Source organism: Gavia stellata, chromosome 16 (genome assembly GCF_030936135.1).
Source record: "Gavia stellata isolate bGavSte3 chromosome 16, bGavSte3.hap2, whole genome shotgun sequence".
Taxonomy (NCBI): Eukaryota; Metazoa; Chordata; class Aves; order Gaviiformes; family Gaviidae; genus Gavia; species Gavia stellata.
This window is the reverse complement of record NC_082609.1, coordinates 21,218,833-21,233,989: the sequence shown is the minus strand read 5'-3', so window position 1 is coordinate 21,233,989 and position 15,157 is coordinate 21,218,833. Positions and strand designations below refer to the sequence as shown.

The 15,157-nt window shown below is 59.9% G+C and overlaps 3 protein-coding genes across 3 annotated transcripts; 2 read left to right on the top strand and 1 right to left on the bottom strand.

Moving 5' to 3' along the window:
- Nucleotides 1-13: 13 nt before the first annotated feature.
- NDUFA2 (NADH:ubiquinone oxidoreductase subunit A2) lies at nucleotides 14-1,445 on the bottom strand. Its single transcript, XM_059825458.1, has 3 exons — nucleotides 1,339-1,445; nucleotides 1,074-1,180; nucleotides 14-206 (listed from the first exon to the last, which is right to left on the bottom strand). Exons 1-3 carry the CDS (start codon nucleotides 1,443-1,445, stop codon nucleotides 115-117), a joined length of 306 nt encoding a protein of 101 aa, XP_059681441.1. The 3' UTR covers nucleotides 14-114.
- A 187-nt stretch (nucleotides 1,446-1,632) lies between these two features.
- Nucleotides 1,633-10,867, top strand: IK (IK cytokine). Its single transcript, XM_059825448.1, has 20 exons — nucleotides 1,633-1,674; nucleotides 2,444-2,510; nucleotides 2,744-2,836; nucleotides 3,329-3,388; nucleotides 3,961-4,128; nucleotides 4,213-4,327; nucleotides 4,563-4,633; nucleotides 4,743-4,789; nucleotides 5,055-5,218; nucleotides 5,338-5,446; nucleotides 5,903-5,942; nucleotides 6,347-6,572; nucleotides 6,918-6,936; nucleotides 7,445-7,523; nucleotides 7,803-7,883; nucleotides 8,475-8,532; nucleotides 8,972-9,060; nucleotides 9,376-9,484; nucleotides 10,168-10,202; nucleotides 10,608-10,867. Exons 1-20 carry the CDS (start codon nucleotides 1,659-1,661, stop codon nucleotides 10,633-10,635), a joined length of 1,674 nt encoding a protein of 557 aa, XP_059681431.1. The 5' UTR covers nucleotides 1,633-1,658; the 3' UTR covers nucleotides 10,636-10,867.
- An 882-nt stretch (nucleotides 10,868-11,749) lies between these two features.
- WDR55 (WD repeat domain 55) lies at nucleotides 11,750-13,741 on the top strand. Its single transcript, XM_059825625.1, has 8 exons — nucleotides 11,750-11,767; nucleotides 11,838-11,980; nucleotides 12,104-12,204; nucleotides 12,283-12,370; nucleotides 12,559-12,738; nucleotides 12,865-12,964; nucleotides 13,066-13,235; nucleotides 13,426-13,741. The coding sequence occupies exons 1-8, from the start codon at nucleotides 11,750-11,752 to the stop codon at nucleotides 13,739-13,741; spliced, it is 1,116 nt and encodes a 371-aa protein (XP_059681608.1).
- Nucleotides 13,742-15,157: the final 1,416 nt, after the last annotated feature.

Here is a 15,157-nt window from a genome sequence, read left to right as displayed (position 1 = left end):
TGTGAAGCTCGGGGTAAGCACATTGCATTTATGTGATTGATAAGTTAAAGATACATGTTTTACATTAAAGATCATCAGTCATGTCTTCAGCACGCGCATGTTTACTGTCTGTCTTCACACCTTGCTTTTCACAATGTTCTCCAAGGCCTTGGCCACTTCGTCCACGGTAAGGTTGTTCAGCGGCACGCTTTTCTCTTTGCCAAACTCTGCGGGAAAGACAGAGGGTGGGAGAGAGGGCAGGTGCCTTGGTCCTTTTCTGGTGCAAGGGCAACCCAAAGGCCTGATTTAGGTTTCCCAAGCGACATTGGCATCACAGCCCAGGCTCCCGTCACCACCCTTTTGCACCCACCACTCCCCCGTGTGCCTCCCTGTGCCCAAGTTATTGTTTCCACCTTCTCTTTATTCTCAGTCTTTCTCTTGGAGAGAAGCCAATGCAGCCTAACGCATTTCCTTGCCTCTTTCTGTTAACTTCTGCTGCGCAGCAGCTGGGCAGAGGCCACCACCACATCCCAAAGCAGCCTGGTGGCTTTCAGCCTGCCCACATCAAGATGCTCACCAACACTTCAGTAAAATAGTGCTGGAAAATTTGCTGTTCCTACTGCAGGCCCTACCCGGGGGTATATTTCCCTGCAAGTCACACACAGACAAGAGACAGGTACTATACCAGCAGGTTGTACTGGCCTGTGTGCTCGCACTGGGAAACTCATGCTTAAAGCCTTTAAAGAGGAGCTTTTCTGCTCCCTTCTTGGCATTTTGCTGAGAGCACAGTGAACACAAAGAAAAAACAGAAACATTTTTCTGTATAGGAATTCTAGGGAGGCAGGAGATTACAGTCATAACCGGCAAATCACCTTCTGAGGCACAGGTCCCTTTTTTGCCTCCCACCAGATCACGCAGCAGTAACACACTTCTCTGAAGTCAATCCCCACCTTGCCTCGTGGACAGCTGCTCCCTCTCCATCAATGTCCCTTACTGTAATCGCTGAAGCCCCCATTTGCTGCAGACCGCAGGGCTCTGGCGCTCGCTTCTAGTTGTCCTCAGGGGGTGCATCCCGGCGGGCATCCCACACTTACCGTACCGAGCCCAGAGCTTGGGCTGGACACCGGAGCACTCGCGGATCAGGATGGGGAAGTCGGGATTTGCCTTTTTCAGGGTCACATAGTGCTGCTCGATGAAGTCTCTGGGGAGGGAAGGAGGAACAGCGGATCCCCGTGACTAAGTCAGCTGGGATCGGGCACGGGGGGGCCGGGCAGGCTGAGGGCAGGCCTGTGCCTCACTGCCCCCCATCAGGGCCCGGCCCCGGCCCCGGCCCCGGCCCCGGCCCCGGCCCCGGCTCACCTGACGCCGCGGCTGCCCGCGGAGCGCTGGCACAGGTGGATGCGGAGCTCCCGCAGGCTGCGGCCCAGACCGCCCCCAATACCCCTGACAGCCGCCGCCGCCGCCATCTTCTCTCTACTCCTGACAACAACATGGGGGCGTGGTTTCGGCGCCCGCCAATCGCAACCCCCGCCAATCGCAGCGCTCGCCAATCACAGTGTTCGCCGGCCAGCGGCCGGCCAATGCAGGTGGGGGGGCGGGCCGGCCGGCCGCGGGGGGTGCTGGGAAAGGGGAGCGGCGGTGGAGAGGGGCTGTGGTGCGGGACTGCGGAGTGGGGCGCGATGCCGGAGCGCGACAGTGAGTGGGGCGGGGGGACAGGGGACAGCGGGGGGCTCTGGGACACCCCGGGGGCTGGGGCGTCCGACCCTCGGGCGGGCGGTGCCGCGGCACTCGGGGGAGTGGCCGCGGGGGGGGGGGTGGCTGTAGGTGTAGGCCCTCCCCGGGCTTGGGGCACCGGGCTGCGGCGGGGGAGCGGGAGGACCCCCGGGGAGGCACGGGCACACCCCCGGCCTGGTGAGGGGAACAGCCCTGCTGGGGGACGGGGGACGGTGACAGCATTAATAATCGGAGGGGGACACTTCCCGGGATGGGGCCCCGGGGCAGCCCGGGGGTGAGGAAAGGTTCGGGCGGGAACGTGGGGACAAACCCGGGCGGGGGGGAACTGTGCGCGGGGCATTTACATTGGGGGTACACTCTGGGGATGGGGCAATAGGGCATTTCTGGGGGTGGAGGGGATGCAAAGGCAGTCCCGGGAGGTGGGGGGGATGGAACACCCCCGGGGGAGGCAGTAGGACACTCACTGGGAGGGCGCAGAGTCACTCGGCTTGGGGGGGCGGCAAGGTCTTGTGGTGGGCAGTGACACCAGGACCCCTTTGCCCCATGCACCCCGGTGAGGCTGCCCCAGGGTGTCAGCAGCCTGGGCTTGGCAGAGGAGCAGGATGGTGGGTGAATGCTGCTCCCTTCCCTGTTCCTGAGCAGGGATTGGGCTGGGAGGATCGTGGTGGTTGGAGGGGGGTTGAAGCCACGCAGGCAGACTCTGAGCGCCCTCTTTCCTCTCGTCCCCCAGATGAACCGTTCTCCAACCCCCTGGCCCCTGACGGCCACGATGTGGATGACTCGCACTCCTTCCACCAGTGAGTACGGTACTGGGGTGGGAGTGGACCAGGACTGTGGGGCCCAAGGCTGATTCCCCTGTGTAGAGGCTGAGAGTAACTGGTGCAGTGCAGCCTTTGGGCTCCCTCCATGGCTCCCCATGTCTGACTCTGTTGTACAGGACGTGCTGGCAAACCCTCTGCCTCCTCAGAAGCCGTCAGGCTGCTGAAGCTCATTAGGGAATGATGGTTTCTATTTTCTCTCTTTCTTGCAGGTCCAAGCTGACCAATGAAGACTTCAGAAAGCTTCTCATGACCCCGCGGGCTGCACCAACATCTGCGCCACCATCTAAATCTCGCCACCATGAGTGAGTAGGACTCTGTTTCACAGGACTGTGGGACAAAGCATGTCTGTTTTCTCTCTGGGGCTCCGTTCCTGCCTGACTCTCTCCCTCTGCGTTCTGCAGGGGAGTATCTAAAGGGGCTTTTGCTAATGAGCGTGCAGACAGGGCCCAAGGAGCAGACCTTAGCCTTCCTTTGTGCTTGGGTCCATGCAAGCTGTACATGTGTGTGTGTTAAGTGGAAAAACAGGTGGGTCAGGACTACTGTAAATAACAGAGCGAGTCTTGCATGGCTGTTAAGACTCTTTGTGCAGGCAGCAGATTTAGTTTTGTTCTGTGAAAATTGGTGCTTTCCCCTCCTCTCCCTGCTGACAGAGTGGAATTGGGGAGAAATGGGACTGTGCTGTTCCCATCTTTGAGCATCTTAGTGCCCTGCTGTGTCTGAGGGACTGTTCTGTCTAGCTGCTCATGTTTGTATGGCTCTGCAGACTGTACGTGTGGTTTCTCGCCCTTTTCCAGGATGCCCCGGGAGTACAATGAAGATGAAGACCCAGCTGCTCGCAGGAGGAAGAAGAAAAGGTAAATGGGGAAAGCGATGCATCAGGACTTGTCTTCGTACATCATGCCCCTCCCATGGAAGCAGGTTCTGAGCTCTTGGGCTACCAAAGAGGACCCTGAGTGGCCTGGATGAGTTTGGGGCTTTGGAGGCAAGCAGAGTGAGAAGAGCGCAAACTGAGTGACTGTCACTGCTTGTGGGAACAGATGTGGGAGGGCAGCAGCAGGATGGGGGTGAAGCTTCACCTCCAGAAGAAGCAGGAGAGACTCTGCAGGTGTCTGGCAGAGCAGAGCAGTGGTGGGAGATCTGCACTGGTGACTGTTGTCTTTTGGGGCACATCTGCACAGCAGGACTGCACTTGACCTCTTCCCTTTGGAAGGAAAGACTGAGCTCCTCTTTAGTTAGTCTTGGTACAGCAGTTTCATCTTGTCTGGTGTCCTCCAGGCATGTTGTCTCCCGTGGTACTTTAGTACGTTTTTGGGGAAGGGGTTGGGAGCAGAACAGGTACGTGTGGGGCCTCGCGGGCTGTTACCTGACCAGTGTGTCCAGAGTATGAATGTGTCACTCTAACACCGAGCTGTTTTTCCAACCCCAGCTATTACGCAAAGCTGCGCCAGCAGGAGATAGAGCGTGAGAGGGAGCTGGCCGAGAAGTACAGGGATCGAGCCAAGGAGAGGAGAGATGGTGTGAACAAGGACTACGAGGAAACAGAGCTGATCAGCACAACTGCCAACTACAGGGCTGTGGGGCCGACAGCAGAGGCGTACGTGAGCTTGCAGCATGGCCTTGTCTTGCCAGTCTGCTCCAGAGGGGCTGTCTCGTAACTGGCTCCATTTTTGTTGCACAGGGATAAATCCGCTGCAGAGAAGAGGAGGCAGTTGATCCAGGAGTCCAAGTTCTTGGGTGGTGACATGGAGCACACTCACTTGGTGAAGGGTCTGGACTTCGCGCTGTTGCAGAAGGTGAGCGCAGATACCACTATGCTGCTCTTCTACCTTGTCTGCTCCCACAGACAGAGAGGGTGGGCAAGAGGGCAGTAGTTGCCGCTTACAGGTGCTTCAATCTTGTCACTGTGGATTTCTCTTTCTGGGAAAGATTTATGAAGGGTTGGAGAGCTGGTGGAAATGGGCTTACTAGTTCTGGTGGGCAGCAGTGTCATAGATTGGTCTGTAATGTATGTATTTACTCTGTGGCCAGGTACGGGCTGAGATTGCCAGCAAGGAGAAGGAAGAGGAGGAAATGATGGAGAAGCCCCAGAAAGAGACTAAGTGAGTGGTTGAGGTTTTTCCCTCCCGAGCGCAGCTGCCTCCTAGAGGAGGATGCAGAGGAGGCATGCGCTTAGCATAATACTTCTGTTTCTTTTCTGTTTCTGTTCAGGAAAGATGAAGATCCTGAGAACAAAATTGAATTTAAGACCCGGCTGGGTAAGACTGTGTGGATGTGACTGTTCCCCACCTTGTGTTGTGCTGTGAATGTGGAAGAAATCCTGGAGGGTGAATGGAGGAATGAAAACCTTTAATCATTGAAGGGGGAGAGTCTGAGGTATAGGCATCCTGAATTTGAGGGCTGGAGGAAATGTGTCTCTTGAGAGGTGATTGTGATGTTTCTGATAAAGTAAATATGCTTCACTATGGGCTTGTCCGTTGCTCTCCGAAGAGCAGCTCTCCCACGTGTTTCCTTCCCCTCTAGGTCGCAACATCTACCGCATTCTGTTCAAGAACAAGGCCTACGAGCGGAATGAGCTGTTCTTGCCGGGGAGGATGGCCTACGTGGTAGATCTGGATGATGAGTATGCTGACACCGATATCCCAACCACGCTGATCCGGAGCAAGGCTGACTGCCCCACCATGGAGGTACCCAGCAAGCGTCCAGGTTGCCTGACCGCATTGGTCTGAATTGGCCAGAGCAGGTCTTGGCAGGAGGGGTTCTCCGACGAGGGAGTCGGATGCTTCCTCTGGGATTTCTCTTTCAGGCGCAGACCACGCTGACCACCAATGACATTGTCATCAGCAAACTGACGCAGATCCTCTCCTATCTCAGGCAAGGGACCCGCAACAAGAAGCTCAAGAAGAAAGACAAAGGTAGGAGCTGAAGTGAATCAAGTAGAAGGACTTAGTGCTGGAAGCATATCCCAAAAGAAGGAGATGCGTTGTGGCTTGCTGCATTCCTCTGCGCCATGACGCAGTGGACTTAGAGGACAGTGATTTCCTATAGCTCCCCAAGCACTGCATCCTGAAGGGAGGCTGTTCTGTGCCAGGATCGCAGGGGACTGGCTGCTGAGAAATTATAGCTGCAAGGGTGGCTCGTGCTGCTCTACTCTTCCTGGTTAAGGCCCATTTCCTTGGGGAAATGTCCCCTGTTGGGGAGGAACATAGTGGCTTCCTGAGAGGGCTAGATATGATGTGGTAACCGAAGAGGAAGTCAGGAGGACACCCTCCAGGTCACCACTTTTGGGGCTTGGAAGCCAGTTTGGGGACAGGGAAGCAGTGCGGGTAGCAGTCGATGATGTGCCTCTCACTGCTCTTGTGTCCTTGCAGGGAAGCTGGATGAGAAGAAGCCCCCTGAAGCTGATATGAAGTAAGTGCCTCCCTGCCCACAGGCTGTGGGGTCACAGCTCTATGGCTTAAGGAACGTCTTTTTGGCCCAGCACATTTGGAGAGGGCTGGGTTTAGTGTTTCTGGAGTGAGCCACCTCTTTGGACCTGTGGTTTGAAGGACAAGGCTGGAGGCAAGCTCTGTTTTCTATTTCAAGCTTGAGGCAGGCAAGGGCTGTCTGTTGTCCTCATCTACCAGAAGCAGGTCCAGGCAGCAGAAGGAAGCAGTAACGCAGCGATACCTCTGACAAATGTAGAAGCCAGTTCTAGCGGGCATCCTTAGCTCTCAGTGTTGCATGCTCCTTTTATTAGGTTCCAGTTCAAAGGGAGGTGGTTGTGGCCTCTTCCCTTGCACCACCCATAACTGGAGGCTCTTTTCCACTTCTAGCATCTTTGAAGATATTGGGGATTATGTGCCCTCCACTGCGAAGATGCCACGGGAGAAGGAGCGGGAGAGGTACCGTGAGAGAGAGCGTGACAGGGACCGGGAGCGTGACAGGGACCGAGAACGTGACAGGGACCGGGAGCGCGAGAGGGACAGGGAGCGTGACCGTGAGCGGGAGGAAGAAAAGAAGAGGCACAGCTACTTTGAGAAGCCCAAGGCTGATGATGAGGTGAGCCTCTGCTCGTGAAACCTGGACTGTCCTACCTGATCTCTGCCTTTAGGGAGTGCAGCTGTGGGGTTGGTGTGGTGAGCCTGGTGGCTTTGGGTGTCTCTGGTTGTGCAACCACATGTGCCAGTGTTCAGCTGTTGCTGAGCTCTCTCTGTCCAACCAGGGGCTGGTGGGTGGCTGGGTGCTTGTCCTCTCCTTCAGCAAGTAAGGCAGGACTAGCACAAGCCAGTAGCTTTTATGGTTTAGCTCTGTGCTTGCCACAAACAGTCTTAAAGTGGAGCTGCACTGTCACTTGCCTGCGTTCAGCCCTCCCGGGTGACTTGTATCTCTCCCTCTTCTTTGTAGCCCACAGACATCGACAAAGGTGAGCCAAGTGGTGTGAACATTTGAATAAGACTGGACGTTTGAGTGAGGCCATACGGGGTTGCAGACTGCAGAACTGCTTGGCTTGCTGGCCTGTGTGAGCTCCCTGCTCTCCCAGAGACTGCTATGACAGAGGGAATTGCCTGCCATGAGGGTTTTGGGGTGAAGAGTCCTGTGTCTACAGGCTGCTGCATGCCTGCCCGGGTTGAGTGTGTGTGCAGATCCTTCCCTGGCAGCAGACCAGCCTGAACAACCTTATGCTGGCTGTAAGCTGAGGAGGTTTCAGGGTCTCCTAGGATCAGCCTGCCCCAGTCTGTGCTTGAACTGGTTTGCTGCTCCTCGGTGTTCTCCTGGCTCCTCTTCTTCAACCTCATATGCACCCTGTCCTTCTGCCTGTTACCCTGGTCCCAGTGAATTGGTGGTGTGGAAGGGGACTCTGCCCAGCCCAATGTGTATTGCAGTGAGTTGTTCCTCCCCCAAAACTCAGCCTGCTGCTCTGTCTGTCCCAGGACCCGGCTCAGCCAAGGAGCTCATCAAGTCCATCAACGAGAAGTTCGCTGGAGCCGCTGGCTGGGAAGGAGCAGAGTCATATCCTTTACTGTCTGTGCCAGCCCGGCTGATGTGGGGCCAGGCTTCCCTTGCAGGCAGGCCTTGCCCAACTATGGCTGTGTGGCTGTCCTTCCTCACTTGGGAAGGTCTTCCTCCTGTAGCGGAGAAATGCCGCCCAAACCTTGCTGCCTGTACACTAAATGTAAGCTCTGCAGCCTCTGATTTGGTTGTGTTGGGGCAGGAGATGACTCTTTGGCTGGCTGTGCTTAGCCCTTAGCTGTAAGGCTACATGGTGATGCTTTCCTTGACTGTTGTAACATTGAAGAAGCCAGAAGACAAGAAGCAGCTGGGGGACTTCTTTGGCATGTCGAACAGCTACGCCGAGTGCTACCCTGCTACGTAAGGAAGCAGCAAGAAGCTGTGGGTTGGGAACAGGGTGTGCCAAGGGGCTGCTTTTCTCTGGCAGCAAGAACTTGAACGTCAGCCCCACTACTTGTTGGCAGAAGCGGGCCGGGCTTTGTCTGGGGTTGCAACCTACTGTTAAAATGCTCCCCAAGTCCTGGCAGGTTCTGGCAGACCTGGCCTTTTCTTAGCTGGTCTCTGCTATAAATGACTAACTGGAGTCTGCTGCCCCTCAGTGCCAGGGAGAGGCTGAGGTGGCTGGGAGTCTGCTGGGTTCCCTGGTAATTCATGTGCTTGTTGAGCTCTGGCCACAGAGCGGTCCCTTGGAAGAAGAGGAACAGCTTTCAGCCTGCAGAATCATCTTAGGAGCATTTGCAGTCTTGGATGCCCTTGTGGTACAGCTCACCTGCAGGGCTTGCAGCTGGAGGAACTTGTCTCTGGTCCAGGAACTGAGTGTGTTAAGTCTGAGGCCAGGGGAGATGGCTCCCACCAGCTCGCTGCCTTGTGAGCATTGGAGCCCAGCTCCAAGGTCCTGACCCATGTCCCAGGGACCCACTTTGAGCTCTTTCCTTGTCTTTTCTATTACAGAATGGATGATATGGCTGTGGATAGTGATGAAGAGGTGGACTACAGCAAAATGGATCAGGTATGCCATCACCAGCTTCTAGGACCAGTGAGCTAGGCATCGGTGCAGGCTGAGAGGATCCCACTGAAGAGAAGCAGGCTTGTGCAGAGGGGTTGAATGCCCTGGAGCTGGGTCTTGAATGTGTTTTGGGGTTTGCTGATCTGCTATGGACCTGGGTCTGGGCAGGATCTATTGTCCCAGGGAGCAAATGTGCGTCTCTGGCACTTGACCAAGAGGTGTTGGGGAGGTGCTCTAGTCCGCCTCAACTCCCTCTTCCACAGAATCTCCTGTCTGGGGCTTCTTGGGCAGGGGATATCGGAGCCAAGGCCAGATGGGGTGCACAAGCCCATTGAACTGGGGCCGATGAGAGATTGAGATCTTGCCTGGGCGTGTGGGGCTGCATGAGAAGCCCTGGCCAGCGTCAGCTAAGGACCTGCTCCGAGTTGTTCTTTTGCTGCAGGGTAACAAGAAAGGACCTCTGGGCCGCTGGGACTTTGACACGCAGGAGGAGTACAGCGAATACATGAACAACAAAGAGGCTCTGCCCAAGTGAGTGCAGCCTTTGTAACGGGCTGAGCAAGGATTCTGGGTGGCGGTGGCAGTGCTGGCCAAACCTGGGTCCTGGGGGAGCTTAAAGCAAGAAGGGGGTTCCCTGGTGAGGACCCAAGGAGGAGCTGTGGATCCTGGGCCTGGTGGCTTCTCTTTGCTCTTAATGTCACTTTTGAGGACTCCAGAGCCCACTTGGGCCCCTGAAAGCACCAGCTGGCCAGGAGTATGGGCTCGTGGCTGGGGCAGACATGTCTCTTCCCTGGGCAGGCTGTGGATCCCCTGCGAGCGCTGAGCTCTGTCTCGTTCCTTCCCCAGGGCGGCCTTCCAGTACGGGATCAAGATGTCTGAGGGACGCAAAACCCGTCGCTTCAAGGAGACGAATGACAAGGCAGAGCTGGACCGGCAGTGGAAGAAGATCAGTGCGGTGAGTGCCTGGTGCTGCGGTATCATCTGTTTAGGCCATGAGCTGCCGGCATAGCCCAGGAGAACTCCCACCTCGTCCTGCCCTCGCTGTCCTAGGCACGGCTCTTTGGTCCAGCCCATGTCCTGGCAGCCAGGCACTGCTGCTCTGCATGTACAGCAGGGCTAGCTCTCTAGAAGCTGGATTTGCTCCTTGTGAGAGCATCAGCCAAGTATTTGGGGCTTCAGGACTGCAGAGGCATCTGGAGCTGTTGCCCTGGGAGTAGTCCAGATCGGGGGCTTTTTGGTCTGGACTCTACAGCAGATGGACATGTCTAAAACCAGTAGCTCGGAGCCATCCAAAGGGGCTTGGAGGGGACCAGGCATGTTTAGCAGCTCCCTGTTTTCTAACCACCAGAGGTGGGGGTTGTCCTGGCAGGGTGAGCTGGCCATGAGCACCCCAGCAATACGGGATGGGCTAGGGAAAGGTGAGAATAGACAGTCCTTGATGACCAAAATGGAGCAAAGGGGGAACAGACCAAGCTTCTGCAGACTTTGGGCACCTTGTGGACAACTTCAGCTCACCTCAGCTTGCTCTGGCCTGACTGCAGCTCTCCCTGGGTGTATCTTGCACGCTACAACCCCTCTGCTGGGGTTGTGGGCAGTCAGCTACCCTGAGGGTAACAGGACTTTGTGCTTTCTCTGCAGATCATCGAGAAAAGGAAGAAGTTGGAGGCTGATGGGTTAGTAAAGTTGTCTCTGCTCTGGGCTCAACCGCAGGGCAGTGCTGGGGCTGCAGCGGGCAGAGACCTCCCTGCCAGCTCTCAGCAGTGGGGCTGGAAGGAGATTGGAGAACATCTTAGTCCCCTCAAGCTGCTCCTGCCCTGGTCAGCTCAGCAGAGCCTGCAGGGCACCTCTCCCCTGCGCCATGGGTGGGTGCTGAGCAGACCCCAGGGCAGTGTTGGGGCTCCTCCTTAACCAGACAGTTCTGCCCCACCCAGCTGCGTGCCCCGAGAAGCTGTTGGCCCGCTCCCCCCACTGTTCTGTGGGGTGAAACAGTGGACCTTGGTGCTGAGCTCTGGATGGGAGGGGGACAGAGCTGTCTCCCCTGCATCCTGACCTCTGTCCTGCCCCTCTGTCTCTTCCAGGGTCGAGGTGAAGCGGCCCAAGTACTGATGCCTCCAGTATCTTCTCCTCCAGCTCCTGGAACCCTGGCCTGCTGGATGCTGCCTTCCCAGAGCTTGCTGGTATGCTCTCCTCTCCCCCCACGCCATCCACTTTCTGCTCTGGGCTGGGCAGCACGTGTCTCCCCCAGCTATGTGCTGTGGGGCTGCGCTGAGGCTCTCCCCTCCAGTCTTTGTATGTGATGTGTAAATGTTTTAGTCGTAATAAACCTGCATTAAATTTGTGTGATGGTCTGTTTGTGGGGGCAGAGAGAGGGGACCTGGGCTGGGCTCGGGTCAGCGGGGCTGCCAGGACTCCTTTTCCCACCCACCGGGCCCCACGTGGGTCTCAGGGGGTGAGCCCTAGCTAAGGATGTTTATTGTGGGAGTCTTTTGGGGTGGGGGCACAGCCCCTGTCAAGCCCTGGATAAAATTAGCAAATAATCCCAGCTGAGCACCCTGTGCCTCAGTGTGTGGGGAAGAAACGGGACCCTTGCGTGGGGTACAGCAAGATGAAGCAGAGGACACGTACCGCTTCCCCTGCGCAACCTGCCACGCCGGCCGCCAGCGGTGGGGCTGTGGTGGGGCTGCGTGTGCCACGGGAGCTGCAGGGTGGGTGCGATGGGGCCAGCACCAGGCACAACTGGTCATGGTGGTGCAGGGCCAGCAGGGAGCTGGAATGGCAACTCTGGGCAAGGACGAGGATGCTGCTGGTGGTCCCTGGCTGGGCTGGGGCCCTGGGCAGGACCTCGGGGCCAGAGCGACGCCTGGTCCCTAGCCACCCCCCTCCCCCGGGACATGGGGGAAGAGGCCACGGTGTTCCCCGTGGTGCAAATTAGGGGGCCTGTGGGGGCTCCCACTGCCCAACAGCTAAAAAGCAGGAAAAAATGAGGCGGCGGGGAAAAGGCCGGGGCGAGTCCCGGCAAAATGGTCCCCCGGTACCGAACCCCTCGCGGGGCGCGACACAACGAGCGTGTGACACACGGCAGCAACCGCCCGGCCCACGCGCGACGTTGCCGCCCCGCGCCGCTAGATGGAGCGCGCCCTGCGGCGGGGCGGTCCCATGCAAATGAGGGGGGCGGTGCTATGCAAACGAGCAAAGCGCCTGCGCCCGCCGGGGACGCGCCATGGCGGCGCCGGGGGAGGTGAGCACACGTTGGGGCAGCGCGGTCCCGGCCCCGCCGGCCCCGGCCCCACCGCCCCGCTCTCCCCCAGGGGTGCTCGGAGCCGGCGGGGAGGGAGCCGCGGTTGCGGGACACCCCCGAGGACATCTGCTTCGAGGCGACGGCCAACGCCATCGCCCTGCACCCGGCCCGGCCGCTGCTGGCGGCGGGGGACGTGGACGGCGACGTCTACCTGTGAGTGGGGCCGGGGGGGCTCCGCCGGGGCGTGGGGTGCCGGTTATAGGGACCGCTGGGCACCGGCCGTCGGGGCTCCCCGCCCTCCTGTGGGCCCTGGCGAGCCCGACCCGGTACCGGCAGGTACTCGTACTCCTGCACCGAGGGGGAGAACCGGCAGCTCTGGTCCTCGGGGCATCACCTCAAGTCGTGCCGGGACGTGGCCTTCTCTCAGGACGGGCAAAGTGAGTGCGGGGGACGTGGGGTGGCACCGGGGCGCGGCGGGGGACGCCGGGGCTGGGGGCCCTGACGCAGCTCCCCAGAGCTCTTCACCGTGTCCAAGGACAAGTCCATCCACATCCTGACAGCGGAGGAGGGACGGCTGGAAACGCGCTTCCCCAAGGCCCACGGGTAGGTCTGCACAGGCGGCTCATCCCCAGCGGTGCCCACTGGGGCAGCGGCCCCTTCCCTCCCTGCCAGGGCCACGCAGCCCTGGGCCGGGCAGGCAGAGGCCGGAGCATTGTTCCCTACTGCTGTGGGAGCCATTCGCCCATGGCGTGAGCAATGACTGTGCCGACGCGGGGCTGGGGTCTCTGCAGCTCGGCCCTCAACTGCGTGCTGCCCATCGATAACCACGTCTTTGCCACGGGCGACGACGGCGGAGCGCTGAAGGTGTGGGACCTGCGCAAGGGGGATGCCATCTTGGAGGCCCGTCAGCAGGAGGAGTACATCAGTGCGATGGCTGTGGATGGTAACGGGAAGATCCTGCTGACCGCCAGGTACCGGGAGCTCCGTGGCGCCGGGGTTGGGCTCCCCCGTGCCCACACAGGGCCTTCCCTTAAGGCTGGAGGAAGCACCCTGTGCCGTGTCCCATGCTCACGACATGCCCCTTCCATCTCCCGCAGCGGTGATGGCACCCTGGGCGTCTTCAATGTGAAGAGGCGGCGCTTTGAGCTGCTCTCAGAGCCGCAGAACGGGGACCTGACGTCTGTCGTGCTGCTGAAGGTTGGCACTGGGCCCTGCTACGGAGCAGGGTCCCGCGGATCCCTCTCCACACCCCGGGTTTCTTGTTCTGCCTCTGCCTTACTGTCCTCCATCTTGCCCAGAGGGGGAAGAAAGTGGCGTGTGGCTCCAGCGAGGGCACTGTCTACCTCTTCAACTGGGACGGCTTCGGGGCCGCCAGCGACCGCTTCGCTCTGAGAGCCGAGTCCGTCGACTGCATGGTCCCCATCACGGACAGCATCGTCTGCGTGGGGTCCCTGGACGGAGTCATCAGGTCAGGGGGATGGAGTGGGGCGGGATGGCGAGGGATGGAGTGAGGAGGGTGCGGGACAAGGTCAGCCTCGCTTAGGAACGAGGGAAGGGAGGGTACGCCAAGCTTGTGCTGGTGCGGGCAGGCGGGCTCGCGGTGGACCTCGGGGCGCTGCCTCCCTGCAAGGTCCCCACTGGGCCCCATCCGTCCCCAGGGCGGTGAACATCCTGCCGAACCGGGTGCTGGGCTGCGTTGGGCAGCACCTGGGGGAGCCCATCGAGCAGCTGGCGGTGGCCCCGGGCGGGCGACTCTTGGCCAGTTGCGCCCACGACCAGAAGGTGAAGTTCTGGGACGTCTCCTCCCTGGGGGGGCTGGTGGTGGACGACTACCGGAAGAAGAAGAAGAAGGGGGGCCCGCTGCGGGCCCTCAGCAGCAAGGCGGCGGGCAGCGGGGAGGACTTCTTCGCCGACCTGCAGGACGAGGCCGAGCCGGAGGTGGCGGCGGGGAGCGACAGCGACGACGGTGACTGAGGGGCCGCGCCCGGGCCGGGGAGTGCCGCCTCCCCTCCGCGCGGGGGCGGGGCTCTGACTGGCCACGCCCCGTGGGTGGGCACACACCCGGGGGTGTGGCTCTGTTCAGCCACACCTCGAAGGCGGGGTCACGCCCGCATGGCTGCTGTCGGCAGGCCGGGAGCGGGCATTCTGATTGGTTCTTAGGGCTGCCGCTCAGGCTGGGCTGCAGGGGGTTCTTAAGGGGACCGAGCGCGGGGTGGGCAGCGCTTATGGGGCGTCGGAGGCCCTGGAGGGGGGAGCCGGGGAGGAGGTTGGGGACGGTGTGGCTGAGGCTCCCTGGGGAGGGGGGGGTGTCTCTGACATAGGAGGGACCCGGCGGGGGGTCTTCCGTATGGGGGGGGGGGGCTTGGTGGGGAGGACTTGGCTGGGGGTCCCTGGTGAGAGGGACTGGGGAGGGTGGTGACCGAGGGTCCCTGGTGTGTTGGGGGTCCAGGGATGGGGGGATGTGGCTGGGGGGGGGGGGGGGGAGGTCATGACTGAGGATCTCTGGTGGACAGGGTGGAGATGGGGGGGGGCAAGGCTGGGGTTTGCTGGTGTATTTGAGGGTCCTGGGACTCGGGGGGGGGGGGGGGGGATAACATGGGGTCCGGCGTGGTCCTGAGGTGCCTGCCCTGGGCAAAGGGGTCCTTCCCTTTCCCGAGGGCCCCGCTGTGCCTGCAACGCTGACTGGGCCAGCGTGTTCATTAATTTGACATCAACTCTATTACAAATAAACCCAGTGCCTTTCAGTTCTTAGTGCCTTGTGCCAATGTTTGGCTCACCCCAACTTCCTTGGCACCCCTGGCACCTGCCTACAGGGCGCTGGGGACAGGGGGGACAGGTGGTGGCCCTGGGCAGAGCGCCCTGTGCCCACGTGTCACGGCTTGTAGCTGGTGGTACGAGGGAGCCTGGGGTTTTTTCCCGCTGCACCGAGTGGCAGGGGATGTCCTGGGTGGCTTGGCCGTGGGCAGAGCAGCGGGTGCCAGCTGGTCCCTGCTGGGCAGGGTGGCTGGTGGCCTGGGGAGGCTGCGGGCAGTCTGGACCTGGGCAGGGGACAGGCACCACCTTTCCCTGCCGTGGCGGAGCATGCGGACTGGGTTTCATCCGCACCCGCGGAGTGGCCCTCCTAGAGCGGTGCTCTCCCCCCAGCCCCGCAGCCACCAGCTGCCCCACACACCACCTTTGAACAGCGCCCTGGGCTGGGAGCCAGATGTGCCCAGCGGTTGGGCATCTCCAGGTACGCAAGGCTCTGGGTGCAGCAAGGGGGTCACCGCCAGCACCCAGCTTTCCTGCCCAGGGGCCAGACCCTGCCCTCACAGCCCAACCCTGGGTGCCATCGACCTTCTCGACTCAGCAAGGGCCACGTGGTTGACTGACTTGGAGAAGAGCACGCTG